Source organism: Porites lutea, chromosome 3 (genome assembly GCF_958299795.1).
Source record: "Porites lutea chromosome 3, jaPorLute2.1, whole genome shotgun sequence".
Taxonomy (NCBI): Eukaryota; Metazoa; Cnidaria; class Anthozoa; order Scleractinia; family Poritidae; genus Porites; species Porites lutea.
The window spans coordinates 42,545,699-42,566,171 of NC_133203.1; the positions used below are offsets into that span (position 1 = coordinate 42,545,699).

The 20,473-nt window shown below is 40.2% G+C and overlaps 2 protein-coding genes and 1 pseudogene across 2 annotated transcripts; all 3 read right to left on the bottom strand.

The window, feature by feature from the left end:
• Positions 1 to 2,557: 2,557 nt before the first annotated feature.
• LOC140931173 (neuroligin-4, X-linked-like) lies at positions 2,558 to 6,723 on the bottom strand. Its single transcript, XM_073380929.1, has 2 exons — positions 5,424 to 6,723; positions 2,558 to 3,418 (listed from the first exon to the last, which is right to left on the bottom strand). The coding sequence occupies exons 1-2, from the start codon at positions 6,560 to 6,562 to the stop codon at positions 2,788 to 2,790; spliced, it is 1,770 nt and encodes a 589-aa protein (XP_073237030.1). The 5' UTR covers positions 6,563 to 6,723; the 3' UTR covers positions 2,558 to 2,787.
• Positions 6,724 to 11,707: 4,984 nt separating this feature from the next.
• On the bottom strand, positions 11,708 to 14,511 carry LOC140932336 (neuroligin-4, X-linked-like; annotated as a pseudogene).
• Positions 14,512 to 16,314: 1,803 nt separating this feature from the next.
• On the bottom strand, positions 16,315 to 20,009 carry LOC140932337 (neuroligin-4, X-linked-like). Its single transcript, XM_073381958.1, has 2 exons — positions 18,871 to 20,009; positions 16,315 to 17,055 (listed from the first exon to the last, which is right to left on the bottom strand). Exons 1-2 carry the CDS (start codon positions 20,007 to 20,009, stop codon positions 16,431 to 16,433), a joined length of 1,764 nt encoding a protein of 587 aa, XP_073238059.1. The 3' UTR covers positions 16,315 to 16,430.
• Positions 20,010 to 20,473: the final 464 nt, after the last annotated feature.

Genomic DNA, 20,473 nt, shown 5'->3' on the forward strand with positions numbered 1-20,473 from the left:
ACTAACGAGAGAACGAGTAACTGGATAGAAATTCAAGAGGTTAAAAAAATAAATAAATAAATCCTAATGAAAGAAAAAACATAAAAATGGTTGTAACATCCTAATAATGATCTTTACCAATCTCGAAAAATATACTTATTCCAAAAAGTGCTTAAACAACGACGTCAACCCCCCACCCCTCCCTTCAGCAAAGTGAAAGGCATTTTCGCGCCGAAAAAGTCACCTGGCTACGGCTGTTATAGGGGGCCGACCTGTACCCATTCCAAGCAAGGTTTGTGATTGGCTGGGAAAACAATGGGCATGGTGACATAACAATGCCTATATCCCTGAAAACAATAGGTAGTGCAGGTTACAGGGACCAATGAAATAAGAGGTTTGGATGGGTGTGGTTCAAATGGTTATTTTCTCACAGCCACGAGTAGACCGAGGAGCAATCATGCATGGAGGAGGGTGAGGTACAGATTTTCTCTCTGATTACCACAAATATTTCCTTTCTTAGAAGAAAAAGGTCTGTCACGTAAATCAAACTTGTTGGGCCCTTATTACGGTTACCAACTAACCAATTAAAAGTACTCGATTGCCAAGGTTTAGAAACAGTTTGCTCGTTTATTACTCCTGGGGTAGCTCGGGGTTATTACCTTTCCTGCTCAACTTTCAATGTCTAGCTAATGTCTTTTTACTTTTGTCGAAAATGCGGGATTCGCCTTAATTCTACCTTCCAAAATTTAATTATAGTGAACTTTTATACCGGTTTAAAAGGAATTATAAATCATGTTTAAAAATAACCTCCCGATGTAAAGACTATACATGAAATTTGAATATTGACGGGAAAATAGAGTGCAGGGCGAGACTAGTTTTTAGATCGATTTTCAATTAAAGTAAAGCAAAGGAACATTCAAATGGATTGGTTTGCTCGAAGTTGAATGCAGAATAACCGAAATATTGTTACTGCCAGGGCATGAAATTATTCATTATCATTATCATTATCATTATCATTATCATCATTATTATTATTATTATTATTATTATTATTATTATTATTGTTATTATCATTAGGTTATTTGCCCTACAATCTCACTTAATCTCCCACAGGTAACGAGGGCAAAAGAGGGGAAATAATTTAGAGGCCGTTGCTTTTGCTGAGAATCAAGTATTGGAGTGACATCATCTATTCTTTTGTTAATTAAACGGGCCTAACTTCATATCATTCCTTTCGAGTGTGGGTCTCTGTTGATCTCCTAATTCTCCACCAAATCCAGTAAAGCTGGTTCGATCGATTATCTACATCGAGTCGGCCCGTTGAACCCGAAATAATGCGAAATAGCTTTGAAATACGCGCTTAAGCTGCTAATTTTCCTCAAATGTATAATTGAATTCATGATAAATACAGCTCCACCGGCTTCAAACAGCGTCTATGGCAGAGAAAAATTGTTTTGATATGACAAAATTGATTTTCAAGTCATGTGTGGTGCAGATAAACCGGGTTCGACTCTCGGCTACGCCGTTTTCTATTTCTTTGTACCGTTTTTTTTTGTTTGGTCCCTTTATAACACTATTTTTTCTTTTGGCCTTTTTTTCTTTTTTCTTACTGCTGACCCTGCTGGTCATGCACTTAGATCAATATATATTTTAAGCTTAAGTCCGGAGTTTTATTTTGGAAAAGGGATTTTAAAAGCTCTTGATCTGCATACTGGCCAAGCTTACGACCAGAAAAAAACCATAAGCTATCAAGACATGTCCCTTCTCTCAAACAGCTGAATTTTTTTCAATGTTAGTTTACATCATGACAAACAACACACAGTACACCACAAACTGAACTAATTTACACCTAACACCCACAAGTGACCCACTGGCGAAAGTTAAACCAGTGCCTTCGTACATCGTCATCATCAATCAGTATTATTACCCTAAAATCTCCACTGGGTCAGTTTTCCCCAAAAACTAATTAAATGAAACCTTTTATTGGTTTTCGGGATTTAATTACAGAATTACAGGTGTATGCCCAATACAGTATTAAAATGCGGTAAAGTAACAAGATTCAGTGCTCACAGTCTCTCACAAATACCTGTCATTTAGCGTCCTCTTTCAACGCTACAGCTAAGCAAACTTTGAGAGGAATGATATGGGGTTCCACTGGTTGTGAAGAGCTGAAAATACGCACAATGTTACGTATAATACATCCTTTGATGAACCTCCTATTGCTGTGTTTAAACTCCTCAATCTTGCTGTGCACTGGCCCTCAAAAGTGTGACCGGTCGGTGTAATTGCCCGTAAAATTTTCTCGACGATAGAAAGGAATCTTTAAAATTCATTACACCACTGGACATTTCATTCCAAAAAAAGCACTTAATTCTAGTTTTCTATGACAATAGAAACCTTAAAATCTCCAAATCCAAGAAATCGGAACAGTATTTCCGTGATAAAATCTAAATTTTTATCCGTCTCTTCGATGAACACTTTGCTCGCCATTTTGAAAGTTACTGAGGCGAGACGTGACGTCATAATGACAGGCGGACTGTACCACAGATTTCCTTGGAGACACCTTCCCCCCCCCCCCCCCACCCCCCACCCCCCAGTTGTGGAAGGGGAGGTTTGGCTTCTTTAGAGCAAATACAAATAGAAAGCTACCAAAACGTAGAACTCGATATAGAATAATCAGCAATAACTACTTAGAAAAAAAAATATTATGAGTTACATCATGCTATACCTTCCCGCTCACAATAACATTGGGAAAGAAACCTAATTCACTAGATTTGAATAAATGAGGACATGGCATAAAGCAAGGTCTCAGTAAAACATAAAAACCATCATTGAAAATACAACTTGAAAAGCAGTTCCGATCATCCCCATAGTAACAATAGCCTTTGCACCGTTGACCACTTCTTTATTGACATCGAACTTCTGCTGCACCAATTTAGGATAGTAATCATTCCAGAAAGACATTCTGCGAGGATTAAATGACGCCTTCAACTCGGGACTTGTGTCCACTTTAAGGTAAGCTCTGTGAGTCGTGTTGTATTTCTCCCACGCGACATCGCTGACTGAAGGATCGCCGGACAGGGCAAAGTTTGCGTACATGGTCATAATAAACAAACTGACATTTCTGTCACCGGGACTATATAATGGAAAAAACATTGGAAAAAAAGGAACTCCGAAATCAAAGGGAACATTTTCAGCATGAACAACGCCCATCCACTCTGCATCCGCAAAACTAAACTTTGCCCGTTGAGCAAATTCATACATGTAAACAGGAGCGACCTGACTGTGAACATCAGCAACCTCGTGACTGGGAGCAAAAAATACGTAATCTCCAAGAAGATCAACAAGTTGGCTTCTTAATGCGTATTTATTACTTTTGTCAGGCCAAGGGGTGTACATGAACTCCAACGCATCTGCGATGAGATGAGCAGTCTTGTTTCTGAAAAAAAAGTGACGGATAAAAACAATTATTGCAAAAGCCATAGCCGTGCCCAGTTTAAAGCAATCCGAGGTAAAGCAAAACACTGCTTGCAATTAAAGAACAAGGAAACAAATAAATAAATGTGAATTGTTGGTGGCCTGTGGAGACAAGCGTCTCTACAGCACCTTGCGAGCAGAAGCTACACGTAGCTGAGCCTCCGTTTAACTGAGGAGGAGGAAAGAAGGTTGGATCTGAATCACATTAAGCCTTTGAGGTTGCCGCAGCCCAAACTTCTGGGCTAGTCACTGATTTTGCTTTCCCTCCTCAAACTGTTTTTTTCAAGAGCGAGTATCCGTTTAGTGTAAGTAATCACATGATTTCCAGTACAATTTGGAATAAATATGCACTTTGTGATCTTTGAAAGTACTTATTTACTCCAAATTGCACGAGAAAAATTATGTGATTACTTGTATATTATTATTGATTGCACTGATGGTCATTAACGAGCCCGCTGTAGCAAGCGCCCAAGGGCCCGTTTCTCGAAAGACCCGGAAACTTTTCGGGCCCGAAGGCAAATTTTAAATCAAAACCTGTTGAATAGTATCACAGTTCCTAGCCCACGCTCCAGTCAATTTTTCTTGCGCATGCTCAACAAAGATCTTATTCGATCCATGTTTCCCTGGATCCAAGCAAGTCAAAATCTAGTGACCAAAGAAAAGGCTCTGCTGCATGGCAGGGTGCTGTACCCCAACATCTCCACTGTCTTTCGGCTGTTGTTAATTCTTCCATTAAGATGTAGTTATTACAGTCAAGCCAGGTCAAGCGTACCCCCCAAGATCCTGTTGGTAGTTGTAGTTTTCAAATTCGTCTATGCATTCTTGCATGCGAAATGAGCCGTGAATTCACACGCGATTCAGTTACGAAATTTCTACCAGCTCAGTTTCCCTGAATTTGATGTAAATGTCTTCCAAGAAATTCCATCCATTCAAAGATTTTCAATCTGACCAAATACAGAGAAGTTCTCGTAAAATATTCACTGCTCATTACTCGTGCAGGAATACCGACTTGAATTTGACACTAGTTTCGGAAACGACTAACGGATTCATTTTTCAAAAAATCAATTCATTAATAGAATCTTGTGGGGTACGCTTGACCGGCCTTGACTGTAATCGCTTTGCAGAGGTTAAAGACCTGGGGCCATTTTCACGAAAGTTCCGGTTAATTTACGAGCCCGAAAACAAATATTCAGATCACCAAAGAAAAACAAGGCTCTATTTTGTTTTGTTAACTGTTGGTTTTACAATATTATCTGCAAAACTATCGCAACCTCCGAATCTTCTATCTTAAATTTAAGGTAAACAACGACTACTTTCCGGGACCATGAAATGACGGGACTTTCTAAAAACGGGCCTCTGGTACCGTGTGTCTATGGGCTCAAAAAAAGGCCCAATTGTCTTGCAGCAGCCTCATGTACAAGCAAAGTCCCTGTGGAGCCACGCGAAGTTCCACAGCACTGGGATCAGTACAGTGGGATCAGTGCTAATGTGCACAAAATCATCCCAATTTGCCACTTTAGTGATATGGAGAAACAAACTGTTTTTATAAAAATCCACATACAAGAACCTAGAACACCAAACCTAATATTTAAATAACCCTCCCACCAACACCACAACCCTACAAAAAAAGCGTTTTCATATCAAAGATATAGACTAGATCAGAATGGGCTTTGGGTCTATAAAAGGACATTTTATTGTCGAATAAAGGATGAGTAACACTCCAAATATGTAGGTCACGGTCATTGTCTCAGTCATAATTTTTTTGCTGGCTACGATCCTGTAAGCTCGCTTTAAACGTGAGTGGAATCGTAATAACAGGCTGCAGTTATGTATTAACACTTTATTTAAAAATGGAAAAGAAAGACGCTTTTGCTTTCCATTTATGAGCCAACGAATAAGTTCCAAAAGTGTCACTACATCTATTAAATCTACTGGGCAAACATTCGTAAACACTTAACGGAACTTACCTACTGTCTTGAGCTTGAGCAAACCTGGTTAGAAATGATTTGAACAAAGTCGGACTGACTCCATTGTCCACGTTCTCCATCAGCCCAAACGAATTGTTGACCATGTTTCCGAGAAAACTCGCCCCCTCGTGACTTGTGAAGGTGATGATAAGTGGCACCTGCTTGAATTCTCCTTTTTTCCTCAAAACTTGGGGTGTATCATGAAGAAAGTTTTTATCTACGACTGGTGCCCAGTTGATATAATTAATGAAACTAAATTTGATTGACTCGGCGGCTTTTTGCATGTCTGACGCTGTTTTGCTGCGCATACAAGAAACCATTGCAGAATGGTCACTGAATCCACAATTCAGTTTTTGTGCAAGCTCTTTTGTGAAACGGAGACCAAAAGACGTTGGCTGAATCGCAAAGGGACTTAAATCTACACCGCTCTCTGTAATGGCTTGATGAAAGAGATCACGTGATAGAGGCGAAAGAAGATGGAGCCCCACGCTAGTTCCTCCAGCGCTCTCTCCAAATATGGTCACTTTGCTGGGATTCCCGCCAAAATTCTCAATGTTTTCTTTGACCCACTTCAGAGCTTCCACTTGATCCAACATCCCATAGTTACCAGGCGCCGCTGAGTCACCGGTCGTCAAGAACCCAAAGGGACCTAGACGATACTGGACTATGACTACCACCACCCCCCTGAGAGCCAAAATATCGCTGGGAGAAGTGATCGCTGTTCCTCCGGCGTAACCTCCACCGTGAATGTAAACCATCACTGGCAAACTGAGGCTGGTGTTCGGGCTGAAGATGTTGAGATACAAGCAATCCTCGCTGTAGGTGAAATTTGGAGTTACTGACTTGATAAGGATTTCAAGACTAGGGTCTTTTAACTGTAAACAGATGGCCTTGTGTGTTTTAGCCGAATAAACGTTTGGTTTCCACGCTTTTGGCGGTTTGGGGGCTTTAAACCTTAGCTCTTTAGTTGGTGGAGCGGCAAAAGGAACGCCAAGAAACTTGCTGACGGACTTGAAAGGACCAGAGGCAGTCGGATACGGAGTCAAGAAACCATCGATATCTCCATACTTAGTTGACACTGTTTCTGCTCGAACATGAAGCCAACATGCACAAAAGAGAAATATCTTTGCTAGTTGCATCTTCGAACAGTTCTTCTTGTGGAGCTGTTCGTTTTACCAAGATCAAAACGCAGCAGGTCTTGACTTTTCGACACTAACCAAATGAATGCCAAATGAGCAATTTTAAATTACTTTTCATCTCGCAGAAGCTGCTGACGTCATTCGAATAACATACACTATTTTAAGGCCCCTTAATGGCTTTTGGTTGACCATGGAATTTGACTAAAGAAATATATTTAGTAAAATGTTACAAGATAATTTACCACTGAAACTGTAAAAAAAATTAGAAACTAAAGTACTGTAAGCATCTTATGTTAACCGTGAACTATCTACAGTGTACCTTGGAAAACCTCTTTACTGACATCTTTACTTTAACTGCGTGATCATGAACGTGCGTCGGATTCGATGACTGCGCAATTTACAGAACAATAGAAAAACTGACTTATGAATACAAAATATTACGACAGATCATGCAATAATTGCAAAATCACTGAACCGCCCTTAGCCACATCGATCGTCGCAATCATTTTTACGCTAGCAGTTTTTTTTTCCAGTAGTCGTGCTTCTGAAGTATTCTGCATGTAATTGACGGCAATAAAGCTGTTGTACTAATTATGTTATATTTATCTGCTACATTTGATACTGTGTCTCATGAAATACTTCTGGATAGGCTGTGTCAACGTTATGATATTACAGGGTCGTCTGTACAAAAATGGTTCGCATCCTACCTTTCATCTCGTGCACAATTTGCTCATATTGAATGTTTAAGATCTTCTTTACGTGAACTCAATTGTGGTGTACCGCAGGGGTCTGTTACGGGCCTCTGTTATATGTTTTGTACACCGTTCACCTGTGGCTGATATCATAAAGAGACACAATCCTACGTACCATCTCTATGCTGATGACACTCAGCTCTCTGTGTCATTTAAATTAGGTAGTGGTGATCTTCTCTCCTCAGCATGGGGTTGAAATATGTGTACAGGAAGTCAACAATTGGATGATTCTTAATAGTCTTAAGCTAAATGAGGAAAAAACCGAGCTGCTTTTACTCAGTTCACGGTATCGGCCCAGTGCTGATATGGAAGACCACATTTAAAAGATATGCAAGACATGTCATTTCCGTTTAACTAATATTAGTAAGATAAGAACATACCGTAAAATTCCGAAAATAAGCCCCGGGGCTTATATTTTTCAAAGGCCCTTTTTGAGGGGCTTATTTTTGGAGGGGCTTATATCGGAGGGGCTTACCTACGGACGGAAATTTGCGTTTCAAAATCGATTGGGCTAGCCGTATAGTTGGAAGTAAATTTACCGTTTTTGCTTTGTTTTACTTTGTATTTGAGGGCAATTTTCCATGTACAAGCCCCCCGGGGGGGGGGGGGGGGCTTATATTTGGAGGGGCGATTTAACGGACGGTTTTTTGCGTTACCGAATTGGGGGGCTTATATTTGGAGGGGCTTATAGATGGGGGGGGCATATTTTCGGAATTTTACGGTATTTGGATCGTCAATCTACTGAAGCAATTATTCATGCTTTTGAGACTATCCAACTTCAATTAACTGTAATGCGATTCTATATGGACTACCTAAAGTTCTCTTAAACCGCCTACAGCTAGTTCAGAATAGAGCAGCGCGCATCGTAACTTTCACAAAGCAGCATGAATATATAACACCCAGCTTAACAGACTTACACTGGTTGCCTGTTGAATACCGTAGTTATATAATCTTATTGTTAGTACATAAGGCTATCAATGGGCTTTCACCAAGTTATGTATCCAATTTGCTCAGTTTTTTTTAGCAGCTCCTACTCTTTGCGCTCTTGCTCGAATAGGTTACTTCAAGTCCCGAGAACTAAGCTAAAGTCTTATGGTGATCGAAGATTTTCTATTGCAGGACCTAAATTATGGAACAGCATACCCGCATCTTTTAAGAAATGCCGATTCCTTGAATTCCTTCAAAAAACACTTAAAGACATTTATTTCACCAAGTTTTTCTTAATTTATAAATAGATTTTTATTTAATTTTCATACTTATATATGTAGTTGTAAGAGTTTTTTTTAATTTAGAGTTTTAATACATTTTTTTGTGATATTGTAAAGCGCCTAGAACAGTTAATGACATAGACACTATATAAATAGAGTTTATCATTTATTATTATAATTAAAAGGCTCAACTTTTGGTCAGTAGTTATAATTCAAACGTAGAACTGTTTGCCCATTTTGGTCTGGAATCGGGTATGGTTTTCGAGGGAATAACGTGTTTATCGTTTCAATTCCAAATGAGTAAGAAAGAAGAGAAATATGGGTATTCGAAATGGATTTGAACAGGCTCCTAGTTTGAACAATTTTTTTGTTTGCGCTCTAATCTAAATAATGATAACGTAATTTCTTCCTAAAGGCCAGGTCTAAACTACGGGGTATTGATTTTAGAGTTCTAGTCTAAAAACGGTTGTGGAAAATTAGATTTGAGGTCTGAAATTGGGTCAGGATTTGAGAAACCGGGCGGCACACCCCCACCAAGAATTTCCAGGAGTAATCCCCCCCGCTAAGGGTTCGACCAAAGCTGTGCTGGAACAGGAGTTCGAGCGGAGGATCTTTTAATTTCTACGAAAATGGTTAGCCACGTATCAGCAAATATCAAGAAAAGGACAAAATTTGGCTGGAATGTGTTAATGATTGGCGTCACGCGAACTTCGATATCTCCATACTTAGTAAACACTATTTCGAATCGAAGATGATGCCAACATGCACACTTCTTCATGTGCAGTTGCTCGAAATTTCAATATCAAACGACAACCGAGCTTTTACTTGTTGACACTTGGCAAATGAAGGGCAAGTCAACAATTTGAAATTACTTTTCACCTCTCGGCGAGCCTTTTTAATCCTGACGTCATTCGGAAATCACTTATTGCCAACGAGCGCACAGGTAACCCAGGCTCTGTGATAATTAGACCAGGATATGAACTGAAGCACACACTACCAAACTCCACGGTATGGCTACTACCTTAGAATGCGCACAACCATATCCCCCCCGACTGTGGCAGCTATGGACAGCTGTTGTGCCTTTGTTAGAACTCATCAGCATGGCATAGCCAGCACGGTCTAACATACGATCACAGACCCTGCCCTTACTGCCAAGGTGAGTGCAAAAGCACTCCTTTAAGCGCCACCTTATAATAGTACCACAGTACGGTTCCAGTAAAATTACAGTAAATTTCTAGGGTAAAAAACGATCCTAAAATTTGTAGGAAATACCAGTAAAGGTCAATGAAACTTTCTCTGCAATGAATTATTGTTGTATTTAATGCTCAAACGATTTTGTATAGGTAATAGCATGATTTGTAGTGATATTTGGTATAAATACCACGAGCGATATTTCGAAATTGTTATACGTAATTTCACGAGCCGTTAGGCGATTGAAATTTGAGACAATTTTGAAATATCACGAGTGGTATTTATGCAAAATATCACCTACAAATCATGCTGTTACCTACACAAAATCGTTTGAGCATCATCATCATCACTACCATCACAAGTGTATCGAGCTCAGTACATCTACGGCCCAAATATTAGGAGATGGATATCCATTCTTTATAACAATGTTGAATTTGGCGTTATGAATGCGGGCTTTATGGCTATATATGGTTAGTTATGGTTATATAAGTAGTTAGTCTATATATAGTTTCTATATATGGCTGGATTTACTTTCCTGGAGGTGACGCAAGAAGGAATGTATAAACTGTCGTGGAGGGAGAGAGCGATTCAAGACTTTAGAGCAAATACAAATAAAAAACTGCCAAAACTTGGACCTTAAATAAGAATAATCAGTAAAAAATACAAACTTGATAGCGGAGCACCATGGATAAGAAAATTTGGTTATCTATAAATCTAAGAAGTTAAGTCCGTTTTGGTTCTGAGAAAATCGGTCCGTGCGTACGTCCACTCCTTCATGTAAGCCGGGGTGAAATTTTGCATTTCAAGTACCCGCCCGTTTCCAAGGTAAATCTCATAGCCACCCGGACTTTGAGAGATAAAAACAACCTGACAACAAAGCTGATTCTTTCTTTCACGTGGCTTAATTTTAATGTCTACTTTGACGTGGATAATAGAGAAAGAGGTAGGGCGAGAGATAAAAAAAGAAGAGACCAATTTCGTTTATGGCGGCGGTGAGAAAATGAGAAAAGCTAGAGGCCACCAAGTTGTTAATGAGTGGCAGCAACAAAAAAGTGAACTGGAACACATACAACATTTCCTCCATAAAACGTGTAACTAGGAAGTTTCTGGAAAAATCCCGTTGTGGTCGTGCAAAACAACGGCAAAGAAATGCATGAGAAAGTGTGTTGCACGTGCAAAGTTGTTCAGTTTTTTGGCTAATTAGACCTACTGATTTTTTTTGCCAGTTTTCGTTGCCTTCGCCGCTTAGCATTACACGATTTTGTATTTTGCTTGAGTAAACAATAGACATTAACGAGACTTTCGCTTTTAGCTCTGGCTAAATCTATATGTTATGACGACATATAAATAACATCATGCTCTGCTTCTCACTTTGAAGAAGAGACCTGTACAGTCCCCGAAATGATCCCGACCCCGAAATGATCCCCAAATCGACCCCAAAATGATACAGACCACGAGATGATCCCCATTTCTCTTCACGTCGACCTCGAAATGATCCCCAATTAATTTTTGGAATGGAATGGTATTCCACCACGGAATTGTTACAAGTCTGTTGCAGCGTTTACGCTCTTGAACCGCATTTAACATTTCACTACAGTTTATGTCATTTTTAGCGCTTTTGTCATCTAATCACCTTTATGTCTATTTTCGCATCTTCAACATTGTTATAAAATTCACTATACAAGACATGCAGTTTCAACATCATTTTTAGAATTTAACATCCATGAGGTTTTCTTTATAACCCGGGCTAAAATCACCACAGTAATTATAAAATATGGTATGTTTCTCGATGTTATTAGTTGCAGTTCATGGTGTTACTAAAAATATATTAAACTTTGTGTATCAAATAATATTTTGAATTAATCCACTTCAAAGCGTAATCCTAAATTAATGTCATTAACTGGGGATCATTTCGGGGTCGACGTGAAGAGAAATGGGGATCATTTCGGGGTCGGGATCATTTCTGGGTCAATTTGGAGATCATTTCAGGGTTGGGGATCATTTCGGGGGCTGTACAGACCTTACCTAATCTACTCGTAGTAGATATGAATGAATGAGGACATGGTTTAAACAAAGTCCTAGTAAGTCATAAATACTATCAATACAAATGCAACTTGAAAAACAGCTTCGATCGTTCCCATGGTAACAACAGTCGCTGCGCTGCTGACCTTCTTTTTGTTGGTATCAAACTTCAGCTGCACCAATTTAGGATAGTAGTCATTCCAAAAAGACATTCGGGGAGGATGAAATGACGCCATCATTTTGGGACTTGGGTCCACTCTTAGGTAAGCTCTGTGACTCGAGTTGTATTTCTCCCACGCGACACCGCTGACTGAAGGATCGCCGGATCGGGCGAAGTTTGCGTACATAGTCATAATAAACAAACTGACATTTCTGTCAGCGGAACTATAAAATGGCAAAAAAAATGGAAGGAAAGGAACTCCGAAATCAAAGGGAATGTTTTCAGCATGAACAACACCCATCCAATCAGCACCCATACTTGTTTTTGCCCGATGAGCAAACTCATACATGTAAACAGGAGCGACCTGGCTTTGAACATCAGCGACCTTGTGACTAGGGGCAACGAAAATTTTATCACCAAGAAGATCAACAAGTTGGCTTCTTAGTGCGTATTTATTACTGTTGTCAGGCCAAGGGGTGTACATGAACTCCAAGGCATCGGTGATGACATGAGCGGTCTTGTTTCTGCGAAAAGTGACAGATATTAAACAAGTTGGATATGAGATGATAAATAGCAATTATCGATCTCTGACTCTAAAGCGCTGGTGGTATACAGTCAAAACGCCCTTAAGCGATCCCCCTCTCCCCCCCTCCAAAAAAAGAAAAGAAAAAATCTTAGGACTTAGTAATCGCTTATTGGAGTTGGTGCTAACAAGACTCGGACCACAGAGGTTCTTTTGCGAGTAGAGGTCTTGAAATAGAATTTATTGTGTACATTTTCTAAGTATGAGAAATGACGTGTTGTCACCGAAAGTGCTAAGCTTATTTTCTGTAGCATTGTACTATATTTGGTGAAGCGAACATACAGATCAGACCATGGGTCAATTCCGGTCCCTTAAAAGAGGTTAAGACAATAGAGAATTATAAAATGGCCATCCCAAAAAGTTGTCGCGACCACTTCCGAGAGGTAGTAGTTTACGAGAGGTTTTGGCTATAGGCCTTTGACTGGGAAGGTTAGGTGGTCGCTTAATTATGGGAGGTGGTCGCACCTGGAGGTTTATCTGTAAAGGCCAAATATAGTGGGTTACGTAATTAAAACGTTCTTTCAAAAACAGAAAAAGAAAGAGACCTCACACTTTCCACGTTATGAACCGTAATCAGCCCCGAACCTAAGAATTAATTCCAACATATTATAGCTACTAAGCAAAAAGTTACCTTATTTCGCATTTTAACCGACTCAAAGTCCCTCCACATCGTCCCTCCACTAAGACCGCCATTTTTTTTCTTTTGTTGAATCCGCCTAGTTTTGGCGCTCTAAATTGTGAAAAAGAGTCATTCGGAAGTCAACCGGTCCACCGAAAACTGTAATGTCCGCATAGTTTCTAAAAATAACTTATCTCTAATCAAGATATCCCAGCCGACGCCCCGAGACTCCCTCTTTGTCCTATCACGCCTCTGGTATTACAATTTCTTACCTACTGTCTTGACCTTGAGCAAGCTTGCTTACACATGATTTGAACAAAGTCGGACTGACTCCGTTGTCCAAGCTCTCCATCAGCCCAAAAGAATTGTTGACCATATCTACAAGCGATGTCGCCCCCTCGTGACTTGTAAAGGCGATGATAAGTGGCACTTGCTTGAAATCTTTCTTTTTCCTCAAACTTTGGGGTGTATCAAGAAGGAAGTACTTGTCTACAACCGGTGCCCAGTAGAGATAATTAGAGAAGTCAAGTTTGATTGACTCTGAGGCTTTCTGTATGTCTGAAGCTCTTTTGTTGTGTATGCAGGAAACCATTGCGTTGTGGTCGCTTGCACCCGGTTTAGTTTTTGCGCAAGCTCCTTAGCGACTGGAAGACCAAAAGACGTTGGCTGAACCGCAAAGGAACTTAAATCTACACCGCTCTCTGCAATGGCTTGATGAAAGAGATCACGTGACAGAGGTGATAGAAGATGGAGACTCACGCTGGATCCGCCAGCGCTCTCTCGCTCTCAGGAGTCAGGAGTCATACTTAGTTAACACTGTTTCTGGTCGAACATGAAGCCAACATGCACAAAAGAGCAATAACGTTGCTAGTTGCATCCTCGAACACTTTTTCTTGTGGAGCTGTTTATTTTACCAAGATCAAAAAGCAGCAGGCCTTGACTTGTTGACACTAGCTATTATGAAGGTCAAATGAGCAATTTTAAATTACTTTTCATCTCGCAGCAGCGGACCTTTTTAATCCTGACGTCATTCGAACAACATGTTTACCATGCAATATGACTTACGAAACATATTTCGCAAAATGTTAGAAACTGATTTACTACAAACTGTAAAAAAAGATCAGAAACTAAAGTAGTGCAAGCATCTTACCTTAACCGTGAATTACCTACAGTATACCTTCTAAAACCTCTTTACTTTAATTAGTTTACTGCGTGATCGCCGATCGAGCGCGCGTCGGATTCGATGACTGCGCAATTTAGAGAACAATGGCAAGTTGACATGAGTCTAAATGATACAATTCATCAAGTGGGTAGTTTAATTAGGAATAAAACTCGTATGAATACAGTATATCACGACCGATCATGCAATCAGCAAAATCACTGAACCACCCACAACTGACATCATCGCCATCATTTTTACGCTAGCCGTTTTTTTTCAGAAGTCGTGCTTCTGAAGTATCGAGTTAACAGAATTAATACGTTCTACTTTTGCTTAATAGTTCATTCAAACGTCGAACTTAATTTAATCGTGCTTGACGAGAAGGTCCATTATTCTTGACAGTATATAACATATGATGGCAGCCATCAATAAAACCTGGATTTCTGTGATCGCATCAATTCCTGAAGTCTCAAAATGACATAAGTTTAGGGCTACGGTTACAGGGCTCGTGGTACCTCATAGCGAATAATAATAGATCCCAATCAAATACATTTTAATATAATTTACTTGGCAAGCAAAGATATGATTAAAACGTCGCGCAAGCGTCAAGCTAAGTTAAGGTTAAATTGAAGTGGGTTCGTCCAAGGCTGGTTTGCACCATCGGGGGTGGGTACTGACACATATGGGCTACATAGGTATGTGCGTCTGTGAAGGGTATGGTTTTCAAGCAGTTTACTCTAGGATAGGGTATATAAATCAGAGAGTTTGGGTCTAGAATTGGGTATCGTTTTGCATGAAACACATCAGTTGGTTGAAGATTTTAGTCTAGACTAGGGAAACCGTGAATTGCCTCTCAAAAATAAAAATAAAAAAATCAAATCGGCGAGTTCAAATTTATGCAACTCAGCCTAAAAGGTACTCTAGGATAGGGGGGATTTGGGGAGTTTAGTCTGGTATAGGACAGCAAAATTCAGCTGAACTAGCTCTGGTGTAGGCTAAGGGTTCCCAGCGGCTCATCCCCACAATGACAAAAGTTTGGGCTCGGGCCAACGGTTACAGGGGTTGGTACTCAAAGCGAGTACAGTAGAACCCCGATAACTCGAACTCGGATAATTCGAACTCCCTGCTAACCCGATCAAAAAGTCACTGAAATTTTCCCCGATAACTCGAATTCTGGTTCTTTTAACTAAACTCGGATGTCATCCCATTAGCTCTTCTTGTTGTAAAGGGTCTGAAAACACTACAATTAACACTGGTCACTATTAAAGGCAATTTGATTTAAAGTGGTAAAACGAACAGATCACGTTTTATCATAAAACTGCCTAATCATGTTATCGTACCGTTTCTGATGAAATAATTAAATTTGTGCTCCACCATACACTGAAGTACTGAGAAAATCAGTAAATATCAATTTCTAACATGGCATATTGAAGTTTTCAATCAACCCGATAACTCGAACCCTCGCTAGTTCAAAATGTTGTTCGTTTCCTCTCAGAGTTCGAGTTACCGGGATTCTACTGATCTTAGAATACTTACTAGTCATTAAAAATTGGTAGAAACCAGTCGAGGAGGGTGACAAGCGCGTGGACTGAGATTTTCACACTATCCTCGCTCAATTCGCTCACTTTGCTTTCTCTGAGGAAAACGAGGGAATACTCGAGTCTATGAATCTACGGTCTGTCCGTCCGAAAAAGTGGATGTATCTTTGTAGACAGGTTGTGACTGCAATGCGATCAGCTGAAATTGCAATAGTAATTAAATGCTCGGCCAAATACAATGAAGACTGCCGAAACTTAAAGATGTAAAATTAGGATTTAATGGAGCCCAAAACAATTGTAGAATTGTACGAAGCTTAGGCATCCTCTACCGATGAATGGTTATAATTGCCGGAGCAACAAACATTTTAAGTCTGTACCCTATTAATTCAATAATCAGTATTATTTATTCAATCCTCTATCTGTATATTAATTCGTCGTATCATTCTCAGTTTCATTCAATAACAGTCATGAACTTTTTAGCAAAAACTCAAATCGCTCTTTTTCTTTACCGACCTTTTTTAGTTGATTCGGCTACATACATCATGCTCTACTTTCCGCTCATAAACATTAACGAAAATGTTAGTCTTATCCACTTCTAAAAAACTTGAATGAATAAGTAGAAAACAAAGTAAGGTCTTAGTAAATCAAGTATACTATTAAAGCAAATACAGCGTGAAGAGCAGTTCTCATGGTAACAACATCCTTTGCACCGCTGACCACCTCTTTATTGACATCGAACTTCACCTGCTCCAATTTAGGATAGTAATTATTCCAAAACGACATTCGGCGAGAATTAAATGACGTCTTCAGTTTGGGACTTGTGTCCACTTTTAGGTAAGCTCTGTGACTCGAGTTGTATTTCTCCCACGCGACACCGTTGACTGAAGGATCGCCGGACCGGGCAAAGTTTGCGTACATGGTTATGATAAACAGACTGACATTTCTGTCAGCCTGACTATAATGTGGCGAAAATTTGGGAAGGAAAGGAACTCCGAAATCAAAGGGAATGTTTTCAGCATGAACAACACCCATCCACTCTGCACGTAACGCCAAACTTGGCTTTCCCCGATGAGCAAACTCATACATGTAAACAGGAGCGATCTGACTGTGAACGTCAGCGACCTTGTGACTGGGGGCAACGAAAAGGTTATCTCCAATAACATCAACAAGTCCACTTCTTAATGCGTATGGGTTACTGTTGTCAGGCCAGGGCGTGTACATGAACTCCAAGGCATCGGCGAGAAGATCAGCATTCTTCTTCCTAAAAAAAGGACCGATATTTAGCAATTATTCCACAGACCAGAGCCGTGCCCAGAGTGAAGCAATCCGAGGGGAAAGTAAAACACTGCTTGCAAATAAATTTGAATGTAACACAAGAGAGAAACATGGTCGGTGGCCTGTTATGACCCCGCGGGGGTACTAGGTTATATGACCTATAAGGGGATTTGCCTCTGGACAGGGTGTGGTTTTTGACCGCTCTGTCCCAAACAGGGTATGTAATTTCATCCGAGCCTATCCTAATTTTAAACAGGATGAAATTTGTTTCTATTCCAAGTATCAAAAGCAATGACTATAAATTGAATTTGCTCTATCGCAGTTGCTAATAAATGGCTTAAAAACAAGACGGCGTGCATTTTTTCTTGTGTCTTAAACGTCGGCTCTTGACAGGGTATGTGTTTTAGAATTTTGTTGTACTAAACGGGGTCAGGGTTTCAAACCCTCAGCGGCTCATCTATACCCAAATGTTGTCCCCCCCCCCCCGGATTATGACGTGCGTCTCCACCCCAACATCTCCACTATTTTTCAGCCGAAATCAAATCGTCAATTCAAAATTAAATCTCAAGAAAAAGAGTGCTAACGAGCCAGTCCATTTTGTTTTATTAACTGATAGTTTTACAACGTTATCTGCAAAACTATCGAAACCTCTATCTTAAAGGTAAAACGCCCCTTCTTCAAACGTGTATCTGTGGGCTCCAAGAGGCTTAATTGCCCTGCAGCAGCCTAATGTAGAAGCGAAGTCCCTGTGAAGCCACGCAAAGGTCTAAAACGCTGGGTGCTATTGTGCTGAGAATCCACGTTTATGAGCCAGTCAATAAATTCCAAAAGTGTGGCTACATCTACAGTAGAACCCCAGTAACTCGAACTCAGAAGACAAACGAAAAACAGTTCAGAGAATTAGCGAGGATTCAAGTTATTGGGGTCGATTGAAAAATTCAATATGCCATGTTAGAAATTGATATTTACTGATTTCTCAGTACTTCAGTGTAAGGTGCACTTATTTCAACAGAAACGGTAACATGATTAGGCACTTTTATGATAAAACATGATCTGTTCGTTTCACCAATTTAAATCAAATCGCCTTTAATAGTGACCAGTGTTAGTTCTAGTGATTTCAGGCCCTTTGCAACAAGAAGAGCTAATGGGATGACATCCGAGTGTAGTTAAAAGAACCAGAATTCGAGTTATCGGGGTAAATTTCACTGACTTTTTTTTGATCAGGGGAAAGGAGTTTTAGTTCGAGTTAGCGGGGAATTCGAGCTATCCGAGTTCGAGTTATTGGGGTTCTGCTGAACTTTAAAAACTACTAAGCAAATATTTAATCTTCACTGATCTTACCTACTGTTTTGAATATGAGCAAAATTAATAAGAAATGACTTGAACAAAGTCGGACTGACTCCATTGTCCACGCTCTGCATCAGCCCTAAAGAATTGTTGACCATGTCTCCAAGAAAAGCCGACCCCTCGTGACTTGTGAAGGTGATGATAAGCAGCACTTGCTTAAATTCTCCTTTTTTCCTCAAAACTTGAGGTGTATCATGAAGAAAGCTTTTATCTACGACTGATGCCCAGTAAACATAATTAACGAAACCAAATTTGATCGACTCTGCGGCTTTTTGCATGTCTGATGCTGTTTTACTGCGCATACAAGAAACCATTGCATAATGGTCACTGGAACCACAATTTAGTTTTTGTGCAAGCTCTTTTGTGAAACGGAGACCAACGAATAAGTTCCAAAAGTGTCACTACATCTATTAAAACTACTGAGCAAACATTCGTAAAACTTAACGGAACTTACCTACTGTCTTGAGCTTGAGCAAACTTGGTTAGAAATGATTTGAACAAAGTCGGACTGACTCCATTGTCCACGTTCTCCATCAGCCCAAAAGAATCGTTGACCATGTCTCCGAGAAAACTCGCCCCCTCGTGACTTGTGAAGGTGATGATAAGCGGCACTTGTTTGAATTCTCCTTTTTTCCTCAAAACTTGGGGTGTATCATGAAGAAAGTTTTTATCTACGACTGGTGCCCAGGAGATATAATTAATGAAATTAAATTTGATTGACTCGGCGGCCTTCTGCATGTCTAAAGCTGATTTGCTGCGCATACAAGAAACCATTGCAGAATGGTCACTGGATCCACAATTCAGTTTTTGTGCAAGCTCTTCTGTGAAACGGAGACCAAAAGACATTGGCTGAATCGCAAAGGGACTTAAATCTACACCGCTCTCTGGAATGGCTTGATGAAAGAGGTCACGTGATAGAGGCGATAGAAGATGGAGTCCCACGCTGGATCCTCCAGCGCTCACGCCAAATATGGTCACTTTGCTTGGATTCCCGCCAAAATTTTCGATGTTTTCTTTGACCCACTTCAGTGCTTCCACTTGATCCAACATCCCATAGTTACCAGGCGCCGCTGAATCACCGGTCGTCAAGAAACCAAAGGGACCTAGACGATACTGGATTATGACCACCACCACCCCCTGGAGAGCCAAGATATCGCTGGGATAAGTGATCGCTGTTCCTAAAACGTAACCTCCACCGTGAATGTAAACCATCACTGGCAAACTGAGGCTGATGTTCGGGCTGTAGATATCAAGATATAAGCAATCCTCGCTGAAAGTGAAATTTGAAGTAAAAAGCTTGATTAAGTTTTCGGAAAGTTTGAACTGTAAGCAGACGCTCCCATGGGTTTTAGCCGAATAAACCTTTGGTTTCCACTCTTTTGGCGGTTGTGGTGCTTTAAACCTTAGCTCTCCAGTTGGTGGAGCCGCGAAAGGAACGCCAAGAAATTTGCTGACGGATTTGAAAGGACCAGAGACATTTGGATATAAAGTCACGAGTCCTTCGATATCTCCATACTTCGTTGACACTATTTCTGCTCGAACATGAAGCCAAAAAGCATGAAGCCAAAAGATAAAAAACGTTGCTAGCAGCATCCTTGAACACTTCTTGTGGAGCTGTTTCTTTCACTAATATCAAACAACGACCTACAATGTAGCTTGAATTGCTGACACTAGCCAAATGAAGGTTAAGTCAACAGTTTTAAGTTACCTTTCAACTCGCAGCGAGTCTGTTTATGGAATTTTTTTAAAATCGTTGACGTCAATCAAACTTGATACATGTACATGTGATGGTGAAAGAGTGCCGATATTTTACATGAACTCAAATTGAGCACCCCTCATGGTCCTTATTGACGTTTTACTGACTATGTAATCTGGTTGATAAAAATTTATTTCTATAAAGGTTACAAAACAATTTATTACAAACTATGAGAAAAATCCGCATTTCACGCATCTTCACCCTGTGGGCCCAACACATGCAACTCAAGTTGCCCGGTCAAGTTGTCGAATGTCTTTAGTCTTACTGCGTGAGCGAGCCGGAGCACCTTAGATTCGCTAAC

Coding starts and splice junctions, on each gene's coding strand:
- LOC140931173 (XM_073380929.1), bottom strand. CDS start 6,562: ATGCAACTAGCAAAGATATTTCTCTTTTGTGCATGTTGGCTTCATGTT. Junction 3,419..5,423: donor GCTCAAGCTCAAGACAGTAG/GTAAGTTCCGTT, acceptor CTTTTTTTTCAG/AAACAAGACTGCTCATCTCA.
- LOC140932337 (XM_073381958.1), bottom strand. CDS start 20,009: ATGCTGCTAGCAACGTTTTTTATCTTTTGGCTTCATGCTTTTTGGCTT. Junction 17,056..18,870: donor GCTCAAGCTCAAGACAGTAG/GTAAGTTCCGTT, acceptor TCCTTTTTTTAG/GAAGAAGAATGCTGATCTTC.